This window comes from Nelumbo lutea, chromosome 8 (assembly GCF_056320005.1).
Source record: "Nelumbo lutea isolate HS-2025 chromosome 8, American lotus-T2T, whole genome shotgun sequence".
NCBI lineage: Eukaryota > Viridiplantae > Streptophyta > Magnoliopsida > Proteales > Nelumbonaceae > Nelumbo > Nelumbo lutea.
The window spans coordinates 47,000,534-47,025,938 of NC_142691.1; the positions used below are offsets into that span (position 1 = coordinate 47,000,534).

A 25,405-nucleotide genomic window follows, 5' to 3' on the forward strand; every position below is an offset into this window, starting at 1 on the left:
CCAATCCAACCGTCCAATCCGGTCCAATTTTGAAAACCATGATTTATTGGTTAATATTAATTCATTAATACATTTTCTAAAACATTTATCATATAAAATGCAAAAATTAGATATTTATGATTAACTATGTATATCATAAAATGCATATAAGATGCATGGAATCAAAAAAAGTGTGGTATGGAATCAATACCACGTTACAAAATGCCACTATGGGTGTGGATTAGTCCAATCGATACAATTTGTCCACAGTTCAGGATAATTGTTGGTTGTGGTGTGGTGTGGATTAGTCCTGCCACAAGGTGTGGTGTGGACCAATCCGCACCCACCAATTTCTCATCCACACTACAGAATACCCCCTTATAGAGAATAATGAGCCTGTTTTCTTGGAGATACAATTGAAGAATATAGAGGGGAATTGAAGTATTTATTGACTTGTAAAAATGGCATGCAACAAAAGATTCAAAACAAGGAAAGAAAAATAAACACTTCCTTATTTTAGATACATAGATAGATAGATTCCAAATAGGAACCAAGTTAAGAGATTATAAGATCAGGCTTTGAACTTGAAGCAATGTTCCCAATAGGGCACCAAGTCGGGTTGTCCAATTTGAATAATTTCAACTATACTGAACATGGGTTAGGGTTATGTCCCATCCGAAATTTAACAAATCCCCAACCTATTCCAAATTGCACCCTCTAATTCTCAACAATCTCTATTTTGACTTGAATTTCATCAAGCAGCTACAAATCTTTTGTTTCCTTCATTATACGTGAAGCTGAGAAAAATTCTGACACTTTGAAACTGAATCGAAGACCATACTAGGAACAACATCATAATCCTCGACTTTCACATTAAATAAGTTTTCAGAATTGGAGAAAAATGTTATTGATGTGGTGATTCACTCCTTTATAATTTGCATTATCTTCAATAACAGGCAACTAGGAAAGACCTGTTACTGTTAGGTTGAGTATCATCTTATAACTCTTGACATCTACGTTTTTCAAACATTTTAGAAATCAAAAATCAAAAAACAATGTAGGAAAATTTCAAAAAAAAAAAAAAGAAAAAAAATGAGAGAAAAGATAAATAGGGGAGGTTGCCAGCGTTGACAATCGCTTGATCCATAAGTGGTTAGCATATCAGAAGTAAGAAGGCAACAGATCGGATCAATCATTTGATCCATGATGATGTCGAAAAGATACAGAGATATAACTTCCATGCATTCATCCCATTCAGGGAAAATGAAACCCTGGTGTTAATATAGGCATTCTTTGATCAGAAAAATGTGATATCCCTGGTAAACACTACGATATACCACTCTAATGTTATACATGAGTACTCTTACAATTTCCATTATTTGCAATATACTCTGTTTAGTCTGTGAGAGAGAATATAAGCCATAAATAAAGACTTCACTAACTTGAGCACATTGTTCCAGCATCTTCAACAGATCAATCCACCATAGAAGCTCAAAATGTGGAGCCGTTGAACCCAAAGAATGAACGCTGTTAAAAGAAGGAAAGGTGAAAATCAATAACTATGGATTATAAATATAGTTCCCTATATTAGCATATAACTTGTGAGACAAATATAGGAATAGCTTGACTTGTTGCACACCAGTATAAGAAGTATGCTAAAATGTTTATTTCACAATTGATTACCCCCAAAAAAAAAAAAAAAAAGAATGTTTCTTTCCAAATAAGTAGAACAGGAGAGTAAAATTGCTTTGTCTTGACAAGCCCCGTAAGAACTATTGCTTCCATGTGGTGGTTTAAGCATCAGAAAGGTAAAACACTTCCAAATCTCCCTACTTGGCAAATGGCTATGGAGGTTTTTTGATGATCAAGATTCTCTTTGGAAGAAGATTATTATGGATAAATGTGGTGTCCAAAACAATGGCTAGTATGCAAATATTTGAGAGATTTCTTATGGCAGTAGCTTATGGAGAGGTATTTGCAAAGCTTCTCTCCTCATGAGAAGCATAAAGCATAAGGTTGGGGATGGCAGAAGAGTTTGTTTTTGGAAGGATGCTTGGTGTGATGACGCTCAATTGGAAGAGTAATATCCTGAGCTACTCAGTCTAGCTAGCAACAAGGATGCAATGGTTGCAGACTCATATACTTTTGTTGGAGACACTCTTCTGTGGACTCATGTTTTAGGAGAAATTTCAATGATTGGGAACTGGAGAAAATCTCTGACCTGCTGTTTTGATTGAGAATCAGAATTGCAGAGGGACTTTAGAATTTGGAAATTGCACAGCTATGGTAAGTTTTCAGTAAAATCTTTCTACAAGAAATTATCTCAGGGAGACTCGGGTTCTTTTCCTTACAAGGAGATATGGGGCACTATGGCACCCTGAAAGGTCAAGTTTTTCACTTGGTTGGTGGTTCTGGACAAATGGCAAACTAAAGATTACTTATTGAGAAGGGGATTGAAATTGACACTGGAGAAAATTGATTGTGTCCTTTGTGAAGAGCAGCTCAAGCCTACTAGACACTTTTTCATTCAATGTAAATTCACTAGCAGATTATGGACTCATTTTCAAAGTACAATTCAGTGGCAAGGTTAACATCCTAATTCTGTGGTGAACTTCGTGGCAGGTGGCACATTCAAAATATGAGCAGGAAAGGCAGGTCAGCTTGGGCAGTGATTCCACTAGCCATTTTGTGGGCTACTTGGATGGAAAGAAATGCTTGGATTTTTTAAAGCAAGAAAGTCCAGTGGAATCTGTAATTAATTCTGCTTTTAGTCTGAGGGATTTCAGCTGATCCTTTTTGTCTATAGACTTTTTTTATTATCATCTTGTGATCTAATGTACAGAATTTCATTGTACAATGGTTTATAGTGATTCTTAACACAATACTTTACATTACCTTTCTTTTTTTTAAAAAAAAAAAAAAAGCCATTGCTTCAACTGATATACCAAGCTTTCTTCATTACAATGCTGTTTCTATTAACTAAAAAACCAAACCTCTAAAGTTGGAGAAGTGAATCAAATCAACCATAGAAGTGTTGTTTTCTGACTGTGTCTTGACACATGGTTCAAAAGGACATGCTGTACCAATGCTTATTACATGGCAGCACCGTAGCAGAACATAAGCGATGGATGGATTAATTCTTAATGATTTATTTGTTAGGTATCTTTCAGTGGTTTACTAAAGCTAAGTTGGGTACTTCTACAACTGCTAATCTCAGATAATCTGAGTAATAAAAGTCTCTAGTAACATTTGATGCTCTATGAGCAAAGATTCCTATTCTCCAACCTTCTCCTGCATATTGTCTTTAATCCATTAAAAAAAGGATATAGTTATCCAGAAAAGGAAAGTCAGTTGTGAGACTGCAAATTATAGTTAAAGTGGTAAGAATGTATAATGTTTTATGGAGGCAATTTTCTTAAGTGATTGGGTGGGCTCTAAAGTAGTGTGTGGGGCCATGGATTTGAAGGTTGATTGTATAATTGGTGCAAAACCAGAATGTGTAATGTACTTGCTAAATAGGTGGACAACCATGTAACCTGTCAAAATCGATGCATAGCAAGAATGTCTAATGGGCAGTTGACGCAGTTGATGGACATCTAAGTCACTATTAATACAGAAACATGGTAAGGATGTGTAATTGCAGTTACTTTCAAGGAGTTACAAGGATGTTTTATTTGTAATGTCTCATAAGAAAATATTTAAAAATATAAATCACTCAAAAAAAAAATAGTTAACATAGAAATATAAAGGAATTGTCACTTGCTTACCTGAACATCATAGAACTTGATGTAGAACCGAGAGCTATCAATAGAGAGTTTAGTTTCAAGAATATCAGCAACTGCTGAACTCAGTTTTCCATTAACACTTGGGCCAAGTCCCCCAATGGATATTAATTCACCATATGCTGCTGGCTCTTCAGTGCCAGCAAATGCAATTGGTACTCCTCCGTTTATCAAGATCATCACATACTGGACAAATGTCAGTCAAAACAGATAAATAAATAAATACATGACTGCATTTGTGAAGTACTAAAAGGACCCAAAACCTATATCCAGAAAAATAAACCATCATCCTCTAAAAAAGAAAAGCAAGGACACCATTCCTTAATGGCTATATGCAAGTTGTTCCATAGACATCTAACGAATGTTGTTCTAATATTCCCTTGATCATTTTTAATCTATTTATTCATAAAGAATTATTTTGTTAAATGATTTATTGAGGTAGAATATACATTTAACTTAATAAATCCCCATTTTAACTAATGGGTTATGGTTGTAGCAATAATTTCCTACACTGTATTGTGGGGATAGATATATTAAACTGAGAAATTAATTTTCAGACTGTATTTTCTTCACATAGTTCTTTACGTTTTCTTTTTTACTAGTGGAAGTGATATTTTTCTTCAAACCATGGTCAGCACTCAGCATAACTCTTAGCCAACTAAATAAAAAGCAGACAAGCATCCAGCTTTCTCTTTGTTTTTAAACAAAAGACTAAACAAAATTTGGACATAGAACATGTGAGTAGCTAACCAATAACAAAGGAAAATATCAAATCCAATGCCACTTCCATTCCACGTATAAATCTACCACCAGACATGAAATCAATTAGTGAAATGACAAAGAAACTAAAAACGAACAGAGAAAAACCATCTCTTTTTATTCTATTTTAACAAATTGTAGCTACATTTCCCAAAACAAATGGATTGAGTGAATAGAATGATTTAGCAAAATCTCAACTTCCCACAGAGCAAAATCATCAAACGCATAACGCTCAAAAGCCAGAAGAACGACAACAGCTTCAACATCAGGTCATGAACAACAATGGAAAAGCAAATTCACCACACTAGAACAAAAGAGACTTGAGGTTCTTTTAAGTTACAGATTCAGGCTTCCCAATGATCTTTGCAACGGCCTTGGTTGCGTCCTTGAGGATGTCCGAAGCTACCACAGCATCTACTGGAACGTTTGTGACCAGATTTAAGGTAGGCATTATGTCTGTCGATCAACTCTCAGAAACCATGCAAAGCGGATGAGGGATAAGGAAAAAGAACAAGAAGGTTTTAGAAATTAGAACTCAAGAAACTGAAACTAATTTCTTGAAATTTACCTGTAAATCCTCATATCAGAAGCATGTGGACAGCATAGAAAGAACGAGAAATTCACAACTGAAATGACCATTGGACCCTCATGATCCGAGGGCCGTGATCACCTTCTCTGGCAGAAGCCGTTAAATTGGAACCTGCCGTTAAAGGAACGGCGAAATTACTAGGAAGGGTATAAAACATTTTCATTTAGGGCCAGCCCTGAGGCTTTATACTAAAACCGGACCAGACCAGATCCGGAAACCAGGCACCAGCAGCTAAAACAGTTTTCTTGCGGCTTGTTCCAAGAAATGTTGACTTGGTAGTTTATGGATTAAGGTGTTTATAGGTGTTATATTTTATGGGTAGGGATCTGATACCAACACAACGCTATTAACACTGTCGCAACATCCCACTGCAGAACATATCCCTTTTAAAATGTTCCCCATGTACGGCTGCAATGGTCCATTGGGACGCTATGGGCACTGTGAGTTGGTAGATGATCACAACTTTTTAATAGTCATACAAAGTACACTGAGTATATGCTATGGGAGAAACATGTGACTAATTTCGTGGGATTCGGGTGATACGCATGTCAATACAAGGTGGGTTGTGTATAGGGGTGCAATTTGGGCGGGTTGGGTTGGGTTGGGTTTGAAGATCAACAGGCTTTATCTTAAGGGGGCATTCTTTTTCGGGATTTTGAGAGGGGAAAATGTTGGTCAATGGGATTTTGATTTTCATTGATCATGAAATTTTCTTTTTTCAGATTTATGTGGGGACCTGGGAAAATTTATTTTCTTAGGTATCACTTATCCGGGCAAGTGATACCCATCTCCTAGAAGGGTAAATAACTTTCCCACATGGGGGAAAATTTGCCAACACTTAAACGGGACAAAAATACCCTTTTTAATAATAAATTTTTATGGCTAAAATGGTCATTGCCTTATTTACATGGTAAATAAAAGAACATGGGTAAATGCACTTACCCGGATAAGTCGTTCTTGACAAACACTTACCCGGGTAAGTACATTTACCTGGGTAAGTAACTTACCGAAAAGCGAACGGGGCCTAAGAGATAAATTTTGGGCTTGGGCCTTGCTCAACTAGGATCCAACTTGAACTTAACCCAACACAACTTGAGATGTGTTCGAGTTCAGCCAAGACTAGGTGGGTTACCATCTTTATATGGCTTCAAAGCCCAACTTGGAAATGAGTTAATTTAATAAAGTTAGTTAAATAATTTACTTTAGGGTCTAAATAAATGACCCTAAAGTATAATTAAGTTTTAATTTACTTAATTAACAAATAAAGTAAATAAATTAATTACAGTTTAGGGGTTGTTAGAGCCAAATTTAATTAATTAAATTAAATAAATTATACTAAGTAAGTAATCAATTAAATTAGTAAATTAAATAAACAAAGGTAATGAAGTTTCTTGAAAACAAAATATAAAAAATAATTAAAAAAAAACGTGGCATTGTGAGAAACAAAAAAAATCAGGGGTTGTCAAAGCCAAATTTAATTAATTAAAGTAAACAAATTATACTAATTAAGATAATTAAGTAAATTAAGCAATTAAATCAGTAAATTATATTAATTAAGGAAACAAAGTTAATTAACTATAATATAATTAAAAAGAAATATAAAAAATAATTCAAAAATACTACATTTAAAAAAAACAAAAAATTTAGGGGTTGTTAAAGTCACACTTAATTGATTAAATTAAATAAACTCTACTAATTAAGATAATTAAGTAAATTAAGCAATTGAATCAATAAATTAAATAAATTAAGGAAATAAAGTTAATTAAAAATAATTCAAAAAACATGATATCTTAAAAAATAAAAAATTTAGGGGCTATTTACAACCAAATTTAATTCAATAAATTATACTAATGAAGATAATTAAGTAAATAAAGCAATTAAATCAAAAAATTAAATTAATTAAGGAAACAAAGTTAATTAAAAATAAAATATAAAAATAATTTGAAAAACATGACATCTTAGAAAATAAAAAATTTAGGGGTTATTAGATCTAAACTTAATTAATTAAATTAAATGAGTTATACTAATTAAGATAATTAAGTAAATTAAGCAATAAAATCAGTAAATTAAATTAATTAAGTGAAAATATTTAATTAAAATAAATAATAACTAAATTTAAATTTAAAAAATAATTTGAAAACTATGAAATTTTAAAAAATAAAAAATAGAGGTTGTTAGAACTAAATTTAATTAATTAAATGAAATAAATTATACTAATTAAGATAATTAAGTAAATTAAACAATTAAATAAGTAAATTAAATTTATTAAGGAAACAAACTTAATTAAAATAAAATATAATCAAAATAAAATATAAAAATTTATAAAATAATGATATTTAAAAAAATAAAAAAATATAATTACAATAAAAAATAATTCACAAACCATTTACTAGATTGAACAATTTAGCAGTTCAATCGTCTGAGACAATGGTTGTTAACCAAGTCAATATTTTTTTTTGAAAAGTTCTGAACCAAGCATAAAATGGATTTAGATAATTGGCTAATATTTTTTTTGAAAAGTTTTGAACCAAGTATAAAATGGTTCGATCGCTTGGGTATAAAATGGAACTAGACAATTAACCAATTCTTAGGTTGAAGAGTTTGATCACCTTGAATTTTTTACTTGTTAACAACCTATTGCCCAAATGGTTGAACCGGTAAATTGTTCAATCTGATAAATGCTTTTCGAGTCATTTTTATTTTTCAAAACATCATGGGTTGATGCATTCAGACCAAACAATTGAATTGCTAAACATCATGGTTTGGGGATCATTTTTTATTTGATTACCTTTATCTAATTAATTTTATTTACTGATTAATTGATTAATTTACTTAATTATCTAAATAGTAAAATTTATTTAATTTAGTTAAATACTTTAGGGTCATTTAATTTAATTTAAGGCCACTTTAGGATCAAAAGTGGCCTTTTTCAAACTTTACTAGTGTCAAGTAATGTTGTCTAACGGATCGTCAATGTCGTTTAAAGCACTATCTATTTTTGCATACAATTAACCTTTTTCCCTAAGTCTAGGGTCAAAAATGACCCTTTAAATTCTTTAGGGTTGACATTGCCATTTTTTCAAAGTTCAGAGTTTGCCACATCCAAAAATCCCATTAACAAATTGAAAAAAGAGTATCAACCAATCAATATGCACAAAATCCAATTTTTTGGTATCATGTGAGAATTTTTCATAAAATGAAGTTTAGGTATGCTATAAAATGACCCCCAGCTCATCATCCAAACCTAGAACAACCATAACCCATGTGAAGGTGGATTCAATCCTAAACCTCTGATACAAGTAGCGAAAGGTAGGGATGTCAATGGACCGCGTTAAATGGTAAATTTGGTTTGATGTGACCCTACAGGGTTTGGTTAGATTCAACCTTACTTTTTTTTTTGAAAGATAAAAATAATATATTAACTAATAGAACAAAATACATAGTTCTTTACATCTGCAATATCTGGAGGATAATCATCTAACAAAAAATGATCCTGCATAATATGTTTGTTCCATTGTGCAACCTGATGAGCAAGAACATTAAACCTCCTACTTATAACCATTGGATAATGATCTAACAAATTCCCTGATGTATAGCAAAAAGCTCATCTTCCTCTACAGACTTTAGGTGCTTTCTTCCTCTTGTGACTTGAAGATAATACAGATGATTGGATAAGATAATGATACCATATCTAAAAAGGCAATGGTTAACTTTGCCTGCATCTGTAAATATAATACAATCAGTATTTGTGTTTAAATTGATGCACAATTGTGGAGAAACTTCCTGTGCTATACCTGAATGAATATGTGGAACATGAATATGATCAAAAATACTATTGATTTTCCTGAGAACCCAAAAATTTGATGCAACTGTTTCTTTAAAACATTTCTCATTACGTGCAAACCAGATATAGTATAAAGTTGTAGAATACCAACTAAATACTTTCATTAGCATAGGTTTTTTAGGAAAAAGATTTGCTAGTTCATTAATACAATTGGGCCAAGAGGATTGTAAAATATTATTTATGTTGATGTTCCAAGGGTATGCAAATAAGATAGATTGGGTGAATGAGCACTCCATAAAAAGATGATTTATGGTTTCTATACTATTATGACAAAATACACATTTTGATCTTGATCAACAAGCAAAATTTTTCCTTTGACAGGGATGAATTCTTGAATAACTCACTAGAGAAATAATTGGTAACGGGGAGGTATCTAAAGATGCCAAATCCATTTCAAGCATAAATTTAATTGTTCAGACAAACTGTGTATATATGGATTAATTAGGTCTTTATATGCTACTGAAGACAAAAATTTTCTTGAAGAGTGTTTGGTCTGGATCCAAGAAACAAGAGAGTTTGCTAGAAGAATAGGCGTTTATAGGATCTGAGAGATTTGACTCTTATCGAAGTAAAGTCTAAGAGTAGACATATTCCAAGTTCCATTACTAATGAGTTCTACAAAAGAAAGATTTCTTATGTTAGGTAGAGTTGGTTGATTTATTATTTAGAAAGTTTCATTATTTTGAATCCAAGAAAGGTGGTCAATTTTGCAAGTAGAAGATTCTGATACCAAATAACCCACTTCATGAAGGAGAAATTAAAGTTTTGGTGTAGTAGATTTCCAAAAGAAAGAACTTGATCGGGGGATTGAATAAGAGAATATTGTGTTAGCTAGAAAATATTTCGATTTCCAAAGCCAGGCCCATAATTTATGTTGTTCATTAAGATATCTCCAAGCTAGTCTTTTAAGCAAGACTTGATTCACCAGTTTGATATCTCTAAAACCTAAATCTCTAGATGATCGAGATATAGCAAGTTTATTCCATGAGCATCATCGATAAGGGTAGGGATTAGTATCGAATTTAGCCCACCAGAAATTCTTAATAATTTGATCCATAGCATTAAGAGTTTTTTGAAGAAGTTGGGCTACACTCATCGTGTGAGTAGGAATGGTTTAAAGAACAAGCTGGATGAGGATTCTTTTCCTAGCTTGACTTAAAGCAAAAGCTTTCCACCTATTGAGTTTTGCTTTAAGGTTATCTAAAATGAAAGAAAATTAGGCATGCTCATTTGGTCCCCAACTTAGAGGGATACCTAGATATTTAGAATTTTTAGGGAGGACTTTCATCTGAAGTTGTCTTTATATCATTCTTTGGTGTCTAGGATGGAAGTTCTTACTAAAATAAATGCCCGATTTATTTGGGTTTATAAGTTGTCTTGATGAATCTTGAAATTGGTGAAGGATGATTTTGAGGGTGTCTATCTGTTCTCAATGGCCTCTTAGGAAAAGAAGTATATCATCATAGAAAAGTAAGTGAGAGGTAGTGGGGGCCCTATTTATTATTTGAATGCCTTTGAAATGACCATTATCTTCAGCTTTAACAATCAATCGAGAAAAACATTCAATTGCAAGAATAAAAAGGTAAAGGGATAGAGGATTTCCTTGTTTATGTCCTCTAGTGGGTAAGAATTTTCCTTCTACAATTCCATTAATGGGGACAAAATAGAACATAGAAGAGATGCATCCCAAGATGATGTGAACAGAAGTCTTGAGAAAAACCTAGTGCCTATAAAACTAAGAGAAGAAATGACCATTAAAGTCGGGCATAGGCTTTGGACATATCTAATTTAATAGCCACATAGTTTCTACCTTTTTTATGATGTTTTAAAAAGTTTGAAAGTTGATTGGTTAGGGGCTATGCATTTATCCAGATCAGTACGAAGCCTATTAGCCAATATTTTTTAAATGATTTTGTAGAGTACATTACAAAGACTAATGGGACGATAATCCTGAACTTTAGCGCAATTTGATTTTTTTGGTATAAGGTAGATAAAGTATGATTTAGACATTTCAATAGTTTCTTATTCTAGAAAAATTCCTTGGGAAAAGATATGATTTCTATGCCCATGAAATCACAATTCTCTTTATATACTAAACCCGGCATTCCATCAGGACCTTGAGATTTAAGACTTCTATACTAAAAAGAGTTTATTTGATTTCTTCCTCAAAAGGGATGGCAGTTAGGTATACATTATCTTCATCAGAAATGATAAGATTAAATAGATTTGGAATAAAGGTTAGGTCATCAAAAAGTTGATGGGTAACACATGTTCCTTGTAAATTCTTGACTCATTGAATTTAATTTTTCCTTTAGCGGCATAATGTACTCTTGTAAAAATAGTTGATATTTCTGTCTCCCAAATTTATTCAAAGTTGCCAAGATCTTTGTCTCCAAAAACTTTCAACTTGAGATTGTGTGACATCATAAGTTTTATATAAAGAAATGATTTTTGCTTGATCCCAAGGGGTAAATTGCTCTACTTGAATAACTTGATGTTTTAGCTCCCTTAATTTTTGTTGAGGATCAATAAATTTTGATTTTCCCCATTTGTTTAAGTAAGCTTCAATACAATCCATCTTTAGAGATAATCTATAGGCAGCATATCTATTAATTTGAATATTACATCTGTCTTGAATGACCTCTTTACAAGTATTATTTGACAGTCACATTTCATAGAACCAAAAAGGTTTTGGAGATTGATTTTTTCTAGGTGTGATGTCTAAAAGAAGAGGTTGGTGAGCAGAACCCCACCGAGCAAATAAAGAAAGGCTTGTGTTTGGAAAAGCTGAAATCCAATTAGGAGTAGCTAGAACTCTATCAAGCGTTCTACTAATATGACCAATGGAGCTTTTATTGGACCAACTAAGTTTACCCCCTTGAATATTGACTTCTAGAAGATTTTGATCTAGTATTAAATTTTGGTATTGGGTGGAAGTCAATCTATAAGGGCTTTCTGAGGAACTAGGATCTTGAACCATAATTGTAGTTGCCTCATTAAAATCACCAATAAGAAAAAATGGTATATTTAGGGACTATAAACGTTGATTAAGATTAAACCAGAATTTATTTTGGTGGACTTTAATTGCAGGTCCATAGAAAAAACCTAATAACCAATTCTCAAGAACAAGAAAAGAAGATATTTTAAGAAAGACATACCTCAGGTGAACCAAAAAGAGAGAAACAGGGATACCAATATTCCAAAAAGCAATTATCCCTCTAGCATGCCCTTAAGGAGGAATTAAATAGGAGTTAGAATAGTGAAATTGATTAGCTAGATTTTGTATTTTATCCGATAGAATTTTGGTTTCACAAAGGAAAATAAAATCCAGATTATATTTTTTGACCAAAATTCCTAAACCTTGAACTGCCTTAGGGTGTTCTGCCCCACAAAAGTTCCAACTCATAATTAACATTGGTGGTGGTGTGGCTATTTGGGGCCAACAAACACCACCCATTGCAGTAAAAAGAAAATAATACCCTAGAGAAAAAACCTAACTAGATTAGACGCGCTTGTATAGGGATCTTCTCGATTTGTTGCTTCTCTATTATGGTTGATCGTAACATTGTCATTTTCCCAGATAAATTGATCAATGGTAAGAATTTTGTTAGTCTTGTTACTCCTATCCGAGGATTATTGTCTATCATAGAGTGGAAGATCAAGAGTATCTTCAATCTTGAGATTTTCTAGGAGGTCAACTCTGGGATGCTTTCCCCTAGAAGATGAAGCGACTAGAGTATCTGAAAATAATAGGTTGTTGAAGGTGTTTGGGGTTTTCCGATCTAGCCCAACAAGGGTAGAATCAGAATTAGGAGTTTCACGTTGGGGTTGAGAGGGGGGATTGGTAGGTTGCTAAGCCATTAGGGGAGTTTGCACATTATTTGGCTGACCCAGAAGATTGACAAAATCACTAAATAAGGATAAACACCAGTTACATCGCATAGGGAGTTCTATTCTCATTGAGGGGCTAGGAAGATGCATGGTTCTTTGATTATAATATTGTTCAAAGGATTGTCTTGCAATATGGGTGAGGGGTTGCGAACAACGATGATAAAGATAACCCACACGACCACAAAGGGAACATGTTGAGGAGAGATCTTCATACCTGAAAGTAACCCAATTCATTACACTATAGAAACATTTAGTTTTGAGAGGCTGGTCAATAATAATGTAGACCTTAACTCGAATATAATTTTGAATAACAAAAATATGACGAGTATGACCTATATGTTCAAAGATGAGTCAACCTATGTCTTCTGAAAGGATTTCATAAGACAAATCATGCAGTTGAACCCAAACTTTGATCTAGTTTAGCTGCCATTCATATTGTGGTCTACCAGGAACCCAGGTTTTTGAATGATCCACTAACCATTGAGCATCCAAGGTCCATTGTCTCTAATATGGATGAAGTCTTCCTCAACCAAAATCTTAATCTAAAATGACCATGTTGAGAGGGTGCCATAAGGAGGCGATTCGGATCTAGATTCTAAAGAGTGTAAAGGCTATTTTCAAGTTCAGAGAATTAGTCTATAAGATGAGGGAATAAATGGCAGATGAAAGAAAAACTCCAACTATATCTTGAAGATTTTCAGGTAGATGGGGTCAAATATCAACAAGATCTATGCCAGGAAGATTACTAGCATGTAGCATGTTTTGAAAAGATTCATTGAGGGCATCTAACTCATCCATAGTCGATTGTGGTGGGTAGAAAGAAAGGTGAAAAGGAGGAAGAAACAAGAAGATCAAGTATAATCAGAAACATAATGGAGAGGGAAGGAGAAGGATCAAATGCTTGAAGAATGATTTACCAAATCTTGATATGATAACACATATTCAAGTAAGATATCCCTCTTCACCAAATGGCAACATTAGTAAAAAATAGATAAAATGTATAATCAATTTAATGACATAAAACTCAATAAGATGTTTAGAAAAGACTAGAACAGACAATAGACAAGGCCTGAAAGAACTCTAGTTTGATATAAAAGTTAAATAGCAAGTAGTCAACTATTAAGTTAGAAGGTAACTAGAACATAATGTTGTTTATAGCAAATAAACTTAATAGATATTTAGAATGAAACACTTTACATGTAACAGGATGCATCATGTTCAATAATACTCAGAAAGAAAATGAACAATCAACAAAATAACAACTTTAGCAAGATAGTGCTACACATATAATATGATAAATACTGAAGGGATGGGAGATCTATCATATGAATGGCCAAACCCTGCAGGAAGGTTGGGCAAATTTTCAAAAATTTATTTACTTCCATCTAAGAATCCAATTCCCAATTTAGAAAACTGCATTTTCAAAGTTCGTTCTTATAACCAAACTAGACCAAATCTAAAGCCAAGGTTAGGGAGGGATATACCTAATACGGAATCCAAGCAAAAGGCTCCTCCCAACACATGTGTTCACGCCAAAAGAGTGTACCAAATCCTCCCTCCGTTGAAGATGACATAGCTTAGGATGAGGCAGGATCAGCAGGTAGTTCTTCACTAAGAGCCTCTGATTCTTCAGCAAGAATTGAATGGGGTAGTGAACATAGCTTTAGAATTGTTTCTTTTGGCAAGAAACAATATCAAGATCAAACCTTGATCAGTTCCAAGAATTGGAGATTGAATAGGGTAGGGCGGGAAAAGCAGGGAGAAAAAGAACTAAAGGCAAAATCAGTCTAACTGAACTATCTTCTGTAATGTCTATGTCTAGTGTATTTTTCAGATCCGCTCTGCTCTTTATTTATAGCCTTAAAGAGGCAACCTCCTAATCTGATTAGGAGTTTCCTCATCCAAATCTTTAGGTGATAAGGATAATCCCTTATCTTATCTATAGTTAAAGATCAGCTTATTCATAATCAAATTAGGAATTCCCTGACCCAAATCTTTATTTGGATCTGGGCTGTTTAAGTGGATAAGAATTACCCTCTTATCCTTATCTGTTGTTGATCCAAACCCAAATCCGCCCCTATTTAATTAATCCAATTAACCCAGTTCAAAATTGGCTTTAGGCCTATTAAGCTTTCAAGCTCACTTCCTTTTAATGCTGGCTAACTTACTTCTCTTTGTATGGCGTTGGACCCTAACATTGATCTACACATCAGCCACATGGGTTCAACCTATCCTCTATTACAAGGCCTGGCCGAATTCACTACTGAATATAATGAACCCCTAAGTCCAACACTATGGGTTCTTAATGGGCCCAACATTTACACTAAATGATCCCTAGATCCAGTCCTCTTATGAAGACCCAAGGATTGTAGGTAGATGCAAGATTAGCCCATTAGGTATAGCCATCAATGGTCTTACACTTAACCTCTCAGCCCTTAATGATCAAACACTACCCAACAAGAGATGATCTCTTCCTCGGCTGCAAGGTACAGTGTTGCACTCTTTACTCACATAGATCCCGAGAATTAAAACTTTTTGCAAACAATTTGTGAAACCATAATATATATATATATATATATATATTTTGCAAAACCAAAATTCAAATACATTTGAAATCCACTGCTAGCAGTTTAGGTTTCCATCAGAGAGAGTGCATTTTCCCAATCATTCACTTTGTCTAACAAAGGGGCTGATCCTGTCACTATGATCACCCACTTAGATGAATTCTCGGACTGTCCCAACATACCCAAGTTTTGACCCTCTCTAAGGATCTCATTGATTGGCACATCAAAGGCAGCCCAATCTAACACCTAGTGCAATATCATAATCAAATCTAAGGTCAGGTGCAACATTTCAGTTTTGCCCATCTATCTCCAAGATCTAGGGCAATAATGAAATTTTGGTCCAGTTCAAGGTTTCAAGAAAACCAACATTGCATGCACCTCATGTCTCACCCTGGTAGCTGATACAAGCTACCCCAACCAACTTGGCAGTACATCAGTGTTAGCCTTGGCAGGATAAATCTCTCTAGATCTATCCAATGGTTGTGAAGATTCTAAACTAATACGAGCCTCATGTGTGTTCAATTGAAGGGTATTACACAGAAACACACCACAATAACATGAATCAAATGTGTACTTTATTCATTTACAATAAATGTTATAATGTACATCATGCTGATTGGAGCTAAGGGCATACACTGTCTAACAAATACTCCCTGGTATATTGCTGGTTCTTGATGATGTGACGTCAGATAAGCTTTTATGGAATTTATCTCATAAAGCTCTGCTCCGAATCATAATAGTAGAAGCTTAATTAGATCATCCCTCCTGGAGATCCCACCACCTAGTGCATGACTTCCACCCCTTGTTGATAGCGCCTTATAATTTTCACTTGATTAAAAGTAGGGAGACAACCTTGTTCCTTTAGTTGTTGTTGTTGTTCTACCTTGTTCCTTTTCTGAGAATTTCTTCCCCACCAGCATCTAGTGGTTAGTTCCTTAGGTCAAGTTTACTTGGGTGGATGGTTGAGTTAGGGTTTTAAATCACAATCTGAGTCAAGTTTGGGTTTGTAGACTTAAGCTGTTGGGCTATGATGCCTCTACATATATAAAGGTGTTTTTGCAAATTGGAATGACTTTTAGATCCATAACCTTAAAGTTAAGGATTTCTTTTCTATGTTTTTTTGCAAAGTTTAAAATTTTTTTATTATGAAAACAACGATAGATACACAATATGTATTAGTCGATACAATCCAAATTTTAATCTCCTTCTCTTTGTACTTTTAAATTAAAATTAAAATTTAATTTCCCTCTCCTCTCTTCCATTTATTTCACTTTTAATTAAGCATTTGAATCTTAACCACTCATTTACAACGATCATTGTTCTAACACTATAGCATAACCTTAATTGCTTTTCTTAATAATATGTGTTTTAATTCTTAATTAACCTTTCTTCTCTTAGTGGATGTTATTTAATAAATGATAAAATTTAATTATTAAAATTTATATACTAATAAATTTTAAGACAAATTATATTTGTTTATTAAAAATTAAACTATATATATATTAACTTATATAATGAATATTATCTAAATCTATATAATAAATATTAGTACATAACATTTCAATTCTTCCATTATTTTTCAATAGTTACCAATTACGTCTCAATACTTTAGAGGTGTAAATCAGGCCAGGCCGCCTACACAATTTTGTTTAGGCTCGGCACGGCACGGTGCGAAGCCCCACAGGTTGTGCTAGGCCCAACATGAATGAAGGTCCGTGCTGTGCTGAGCCGTAGCGAGCCAAGTGCAGCCCACCCGAAATATAGCCGTTGCCCCCCCCCCTCAAGGGGGCCCAGTGGCTAGTTTCAGCTTTTGGGGGGATTTTTACAGAAATACCCCCCAACAGCCATAAACAACCATATTAGGGGGGTATTTGTGTACTTTGCTTATAGGGAGTTGAAAAAATGACATAAATGCCCCCTAACAGCTATAAAAAAACTAGTTTAAGGGGGCTTTTTGGGTAAAGTTATAAATGACTTTATAATGACCAAAATACCCCTCCTAACAACTAAATAACAACTAGTTTTTTGGGTATTTTGGGCAATTGAATTATGTCCAATTCCTATAAATAGCCCTATACTCCACCATTCTCATCACATCAATTCAACAATTCTCTTTATCTCTTCTCTCTCTCTTTCATACTCATACATTCTCAATTCTCTACAATCTGAGTAATTCTGATTGGCCGATCTAATTCTGCATTCTCCAATTCTCAAGTCTCAACTTTATTGAAGTTTCAACTTTCAACAAGAAGAAGGCTTGCTCAACCAGCTCAAGTATCTCAATTTGGGAGGGTTGGACATTGAAAAGCTTCAATTGTTGAAATCAAGTTAGGATTTTGAATCGGCGACCCAAGTAAGTCAAATTAGATTAATTTTTATCTTTTTAGAATTAAAAAAATGGTTAGCTCTTTTGAAAATTGATTCCCCAACATGTTCACCATTGATAATATTCAATTGCATCATGATAGTGTTAGCACTGATGTGATTGACGTTGATGGAAGTGGAACTTTCACCCCTGGTACTGATACCAGGGTAAACGGAGGGCCTCTAAGTTGAATAGCCCAGTTTGGAAAATTTTCAAAGTAAAGGATATTGAGGGGAAGGGGAAAAGGGTCGTTTGTAAAAAATGTAGAAAGAACTTTAGTTATTGTAGCAAGGGTGGTATAGGTCATTTGAGCAGACATCTACTCACACATGAGAAAGAAGAAGATGAAATGAGAGAAACAACCCAAACACAAATTGGGAGGGAGAGTAGTTTTGGTACTTTTAAATATTCACAAGAAAAAATGAGACAAGAACTTGCTAAGTATATTGTACATGTAGAACAACCATTTATACTACCTAAAGATCCAAAGCTAGAAAAATGGTTGTGTAGTTCTGTAAACCCACAATATAAAAATGTTTCTAGGAATACTATAAGAACTGATGCTTTAAAAATTTTTATTCAGATAAACAAAATTTAATTTCTTTGTTAGCAAATCTTAATTCTAAAGTTGCAAATACTTCAGATGTTTGGACATCCAAATTTAATATTAGTAATATTTGCGTTACCAGTCATTTTATTGATGAAAATTGACTTTTGAATAAAAAAAATTTAAGTTTTACTAGGCTTGAATGGCCACATAGTGGCCCAAATATTGCTGCAAGTATTTTAAATACTTTGCATGCTTATAGTTATTTTCTATTAGTTTTGATAATGCCAACAATAATGATTATACAATAAATATTTTAAAATCTCAATTAAAACCATGCTTAGATGATAAATTATTTCATATTAGATGTGCATGTCACATCTTAAATTTATGTATTCTTGATGCCTTAAATATTATTTCTACTCATATTTCAAAAATTAGAAATTGTATTATATATATAAAAAGTTCAAGGGAAAGAAAACAAAAATTTTAATATTTATATCAAAATTATGGTTTAAAATATAAACATTTTATATTAGATGCAAAGCATAGGTGGAATTATACCTATATTATGTTAGAAAATGCCTAATGATATGATATTTGAGGAAGATTGGGAAATGACAGTTTGTATAAGAGATTTTCTAAAACATTTTTATGATGCAACTAATGAATTATTTAGAATTTATTATCCAACTAGTTGTAATTTACCTCATCAATTAATGATAATTAGTGATTGTTTTGCAAAATGTAGAAATAATCCACAATTTCAATGTATTGTTTAAATAATGAAAAATAAATTTAAAAAATATTGGGAGAACATTTCTCCCCTTTATTGTTTATCTACAATATTAGACCCTAGGATTAGGAAAGATAGTTTAGATATTTTACTTGAATCATATTGTGAAAATATGAATATTGATATAGGAAATATAAAAGAAGAAATTAATAATTTATTTAATAAGTAGAAGTGAAAAACTTTTTATCATCTTCTTCTACTCTTGACCTTGAGCTTAGAAGTAGAAGTGAAAAACTTTTTTATTTAATAAGTAGAAGGTAGAAATCTACTAGTTCTACAACAAGTTCATTTACTGAACATAATTTTTATTTATAAGTAATTTTTTTTTTAATTTAGGTGAAGGATGAAATAATTTTGATATTTTATCCTAGTGGAGTGAACATTTGAAAAATTATTCAATTCTCACCGCCATGGCATATGATCTACTAACCCCTTCGGTGTCTACAGTTCCATCGGAGTCTTGTTTTATTGCAGGTACCAAGGTGCTCAATGACAAAAGAAGCTGCATGAATGATGAAAGCATAGAGATATGCATCTACTTCAAGGATTGGCTAGATGTAGAAGATAGATTACAAGACAAAGGAGAGCATGAAAATATACTGGATATTTCACCCGAAGTAGATGATGAAAGTCATGAATGATGATTCATAAATTTGACTACTTGATTAAATTTTTTTATTTTTTCAAATTATTGTAATTTTTTTAATTTTATTTATTTTATTTTATTTTTTTAAAATTTTTAACAATGTAATTTCGTATTTTCAATTTGTAACCATATTGTATTTTTTATATTTTATTAATTTATTCCATTTTCAACTTTTCATATTTCATTTATCCAATGATCCAATCATTGTGTTTTAATTTGTACCATTCAAATTCAAATGAAATAAAATTCCTATTTTTCTTCCAATTTGTTATTTCATCGTTCTTATTTCAATTTGGTTAACTATTCTTTTTTCATTTATGTGTTAGATAACTTAGATTCTCACTTCTTAATTTTTTAAATAGTTCCCAATTCACAAAGTTCAAAGGAAAGTTAAATATTTTAGTTTTACAATTTTACTTAAAAAAGAAATCAAAATTTTCAAAGAAAAACAAAAAAAAGTACAACCCAGTTCAGCCTAGGCCTAAGGCCCACACTAGGGCCCGATCCGACATGGCCCAATCCCACGGCATGGCACGGGCTTGCCTGGGCATGGGCCATGGGCCGTGCCAGACCAACCCCCAAAATTTCCACCGAGGAGGGCGGCGTGACCCGCGGACTAGCATGGGACAGCCCGCCTTTTGAGTGGGCCGCCCACGGGTCATGTCGTGCCGGCCTGAAACGACCCACTTTACATCTGTACAATACTTTATATAGACCAGGGGTGCAACTTGGGCGGGCCCAAGAAATCAGGCTTTTTTATTTTTCGAGCCATGCTTAGGCCTAGCCTTTTAGTAGTCCAAACCCAACCCAACTATACACATATGTATATATATGTTAATTTTGCATACATATTTACACACACGCACACACACACACACACACACACATATATATATATATATACACACACACACACACACACACACATATTTGTGTGTATATATATATACACCCATTTGTATACATATTTACCTATTTACATACATATTTTGCATAAATACATATATGTATGTATGCATGTATGTATAATTTTAGAGTGGGTTCATTGATCATCCTGAGCCCAACTCGAGTGCATCAAATTATAGTGCAGGCTAGGCTCGGGTTGGAAAGATCAACCTTGACCTTGGGTTGGGTCCGGCCTTGGGCCTTAAGCCCAAATTACGGGGCTGGGCCTAGGTTGACCACAAACTCAAGCCAACCTGCCCGACTTGCCCCCCTAATATAACCATTAAATTATGATTTTTATTGTTGTTAACATATTTTTCTAAGGATTTTTACATATTCTAACATGTTCATGCGTATTTTGATTTTTCATCTATATCAAGATGTATTCCCATATGCCTCTTAAAATTGCTATTATAATACACCTCGCATTTCCATTTCGGATGCTTTGAACATTACTCTTTAGTTTTTCTTCTTTTACTATAGAGGAAGTACTACCATAGAACAAAACCAAATTTCAATTTAAACTAATTGCTCTTGAAATCTGTTATAAAAAGTGTCATTAATGGACTTCCCATTGGATTAAACACTATACGATTAAATTGGGTTCAGAAAATACATCTTATTAATTAAGTTAGTTCAGGTCGAATTCAGGTGGAGGTTAATCAACAGCCCCCGACCCATAGGCGTCCCTAAAAACTAGAGGCCTTATCAAGATCTAGTAGGAACAATGTAGTGATCAAGCACGCTCAATGAGCACTTGATAAATATTTGGGATTCTAGCGATAAGGGCAACTTTTGGGCCTTAATATCAATAAAAATATTTTTTTAATATAATTTCTAGAATAGGTTAACTTTTTTTAAATATCAAATAAGGGCAAAAACACTATTCATCTCCTTCTTCCTCCAGACCACCAAACAAATCTCCCTGCCTCTCTCTCTCTCTCTCCCCCCCCCCCCTTCTTCTTCTTCTTCTTCTTCTTCTTCTTCTTCTTCTTCTTCTTCTCCATTACTTTGTACCTCATATTTGGGTCCCTAAGAAGAAACAGAAGGTAGTCGATACCAATGTACAACCAGTCATCGGAAGATCTTGAGAGATTATAGAGAGTTTCTATAACTTCTCTTGAGTCTGCAATTCTTTTTCTACCGGTCTTGCTGTAACAAAGGATTCTAATGAGTCCGACCATTACAGGCAAGTTGTGGTTTACCAACCACCCCACATCTTGCTCAAATCCTTCAAGAACTCATGTTTGTAGATGAGATGCAGAGATCTCTCTTTGCAGGCAAAGCAATTTAGGATATAGAGAGATCAGCACTGAAGCTGGCTAGCCCATTCCTCTACATTTCATTCTCCATCTCCAATCTTTCCACCCCTCTGGTAAGCAAGTCGCACTGGTACTTCAATCTCTTCTTCCTATCCTTTACTCCGACAAACTTAACATACACCACATCAAGGCAAGCGGAAGCCAACTGAATGGCTAGCTGGACTATCTCTTCTTTGTGTTGCACAACAGCCTCGAATGTTCTTTCATAACTGACCAAGTGACCCAACGCTTGAACGGTGACTATTTGCTCGACCCAACTGATCTTCCCTCAAAGAAGCTCCAATAGTGGTATTTGAAGTAGTTTTAAACACCATTAAAGCCTAGAAATCGGGATTGGGGGAGATTTGTTTAATGGTTTGAAGGAGGAAGGAGATGAATAGTATTTCTGCCCTTATTTGATATTTTTTAAAACAGTTAACTTATTTTAATAATTATATTACAAAGATTATTCTTATTGATATTAGGGCCCAAAAGTTGCCCTTATCGGATATAATCCTTAAATATTTTGACAACTGCCAAAAATGGTTTTTAATCTTTTTCAAGGGTAGGCTAGGGGTATTTTAGATGTCAAAATATTTTCTAAGTACTCATTGATTGTGTTTATAACATAGTGCCTATCTGATCCGGACTGCCTATTAACTAACCCATTGACACCTTCCCAAGTTAATCCGATATGCATGGGCTTGAATGGTATATATTGTATAGAAATTGATCGGATATATGGCTTCCATTCAAATCCTGGTTTTGATGAAATGGTAAACAGTGCGTGCATGGAACATACAAACCAGTGAGGATCAAGAGTCGTTTCATCGTGATTCTTTCAACATATATACAATTAAGAAATTATTCTTTTCCTTTTATCTTCTTTGTACAAGGTTCATTTTCCTATTATTTAACCCTCATTCTCTGTAACTGTAATATGTCTAGCTACCTTAATTACACTACCTTTACAACAACAAAGAAAAAGAAAAGTACAGAATTCAACGGCAAGCAACATAACAAACACCCACGAAAAGCAAAAGGCAAAGGCAAACTATACAACCTATAATGAAATAACTCAGCTGAGAATTTAGTTGAATGGTGTTCCCATCCTTCTGAAATGCCACCAAACGAGTCAACAAGTGATAAGCTCCAATTTCAGTCCAGAGTTGTTCAATCTCAGAGTTGAGCGAATGTAGTCGTCGAGCCATCCTGCAACGTAGGAAAAAGGAGAAAGGTTGGCAGCAGAACCAAGAATGTAGTCGTCGAGCCATCCTACGTTCAGCTCCTTCAACTACTCCCGACGTCTTCTCAACCAGGGATCTGACCTTCTCTTCTAACACAGCGAACCCCCGGCTGGGCATGGCGGGTTTGCGATTAATTCTCCGGCCGGCATCCTCAAGAAAGCAACGTAGCAGTTGCAGGCGGCCGTTAACCTTCTGAAGTTCATGGCTGTAGGATAGAGCCACCAGCGTTTCATCTGCCAGTCGTTCCCCAATTCTTGTAAAGAAGCCGTCGATGACACCCAAAGCCATCTGAATCTGCAATATATAAAAATTCAAATAAATATTATTACTTATTTTACGGTGGTTTTGCGAAAAGGAAGTAGGAATTCTTTGAGTTTTTATGGAGCATAGGAATATCTTCGAGAAGGACTAAGCATCCGAACCGCTAGTCCGCTACAACCGGCCAAAAGGGAAAATAGAAGGAAAATGCCTTCAGCTACCCCCACCGGCCAACACACCGCCAGACCAAATGGACGACCACGTCTTTTTCTCCTTAATTTCTCTAAATTCACATTGCACTTCACAATTAATACATCCAAATCGTGTATTAGTAACATCTGCCAATGAATGACAAGTACTGAAGCACGTTGAGATGTGCTGAAAGGCGTTTACGTGTGGAGTGCAGATGTGAACATAATTTCTCTTTTCTTTACCTCCAATCCCCAATTTACATCTACGTGCGCCCCATAAACGCCCCACAGCATATGTCAACCATGTATTTGGAATATCTCTCAATGACAAGTAGCGAAGATGTTTTCAATGCATGCTGAGATGTTTGTGTGGGCATTTGTGCGCATATGTGAATTCTCCCATCACTTTCCTTGTATACTTCACTAGACCAGTCTCATCATTCTTGATGATTCACAATATTTTCCATCGGTTCCTATAAAAGGGTAAAAATGCAAACAATAATAGGTCAACGTATGAGTGTGTTGTAAGTCATTGAAGATATATTAATCGGTAGTTCACACATGAAACTATATCAATGGGCATGTAACCGGCCTCGTTTCTTTAAGGTTGTTTAGCCCCTCTACTATTCAAATTCCTTGTAAAAATAAAAATGTTGATTCAATAATGTTGGAGGGAGATTCAAATTTTCAAGAATCTCTCTCCTCCCTCTTTTGTTTTTTGTCTTTTTCTCTTCCCACCCTTAAGTGTATGGAAAGATTCATTGTCCCACATTGTTTGGGAAGGAGTGGAAGACCCATAGAAGAAGAACACTATAGATATTTTATGCATGTGAAGGGGATTGGGGGTTCTTTTCATGCGTGCACCGAGCCAAGCCAGATTGGGTCGGGGGCATGGGTGCGGGTGCGTTATTTTATCTTGCCAACCAATTTGCAATCATCCGGCTGCACCATATGGGCAAATGCAATTTTAAGGAAAGTGATAAAGTGGCACGACTCAACCCTCCTTCTTCCTGCAATTCCTGATTTCAAAATTCTACAACATCACATCACTGCAACCTGTTTGGAAAGCGATTACCAATAAGTTTCATTCTGCCTTTTTCTTTATTTTTACAACAATAACAACATGGTCGATCGGCTGAACCATTTAACCCGGCTGGTAGGTCATAAATTAGGCATTAAAACTATTTTTATGGGTTCTTTTATATTTTTTTAGCTAGATCCATCATTAATAATGATATATAATTTTCATGTTTTTACACTTAATCTATGATGTATGTATAATATTAGAATTAATTCCCATTTTTTTGGCATTTTCCAATATTTTTTCTACATGTTATCTAATTTTGTATTTTTATTATTTTATTTATAACATCACCACTTGATCCAAAAATGGTATAAGCATCACTAAACTTCCAAAACAAAGCTGTCAGAAAAACATTAATAGGCCTTTTGCTCTTTTTGGAATTTGAATGATCATTTAAGAAAAACTTGTCAAATGTATGTCACCTCAATAAAGGAAAGGGTGAACTTGTCTACTCCAAAAAGTAATGGGGAGTGTAGTCTAATTTTTACCTACTACTTAGTAAAATGAAATGGTGATATTCCATCTGATTTTATCCCTTAATGCAATGTATTGTTTTAAAATTAAAGTTGCCCTTTTAATGCAATATTGGTTTCTTTTCTTTTAAACTTGACATACAC

At 34.0% G+C, this 25,405-nt stretch overlaps 1 protein-coding gene across 1 annotated transcript; it reads right to left on the reverse strand.

Annotated features, from left to right (window-relative positions):
* Positions 1 to 1,251: 1,251 nt before the first annotated feature.
* On the reverse strand, positions 1,252 to 5,184 carry LOC148844007 (Tautomerase/MIF superfamily protein). Its single transcript, XM_088957999.1, has 3 exons — positions 4,861 to 5,184; positions 3,747 to 3,947; positions 1,252 to 1,506 (listed from the first exon to the last, which is right to left on the reverse strand). Exons 1-3 carry the CDS (start codon positions 4,969 to 4,971, stop codon positions 1,471 to 1,473), a joined length of 348 nt encoding a protein of 115 aa, XP_088814125.1. The 5' UTR covers positions 4,972 to 5,184; the 3' UTR covers positions 1,252 to 1,470.
* Positions 5,185 to 25,405: the final 20,221 nt, after the last annotated feature.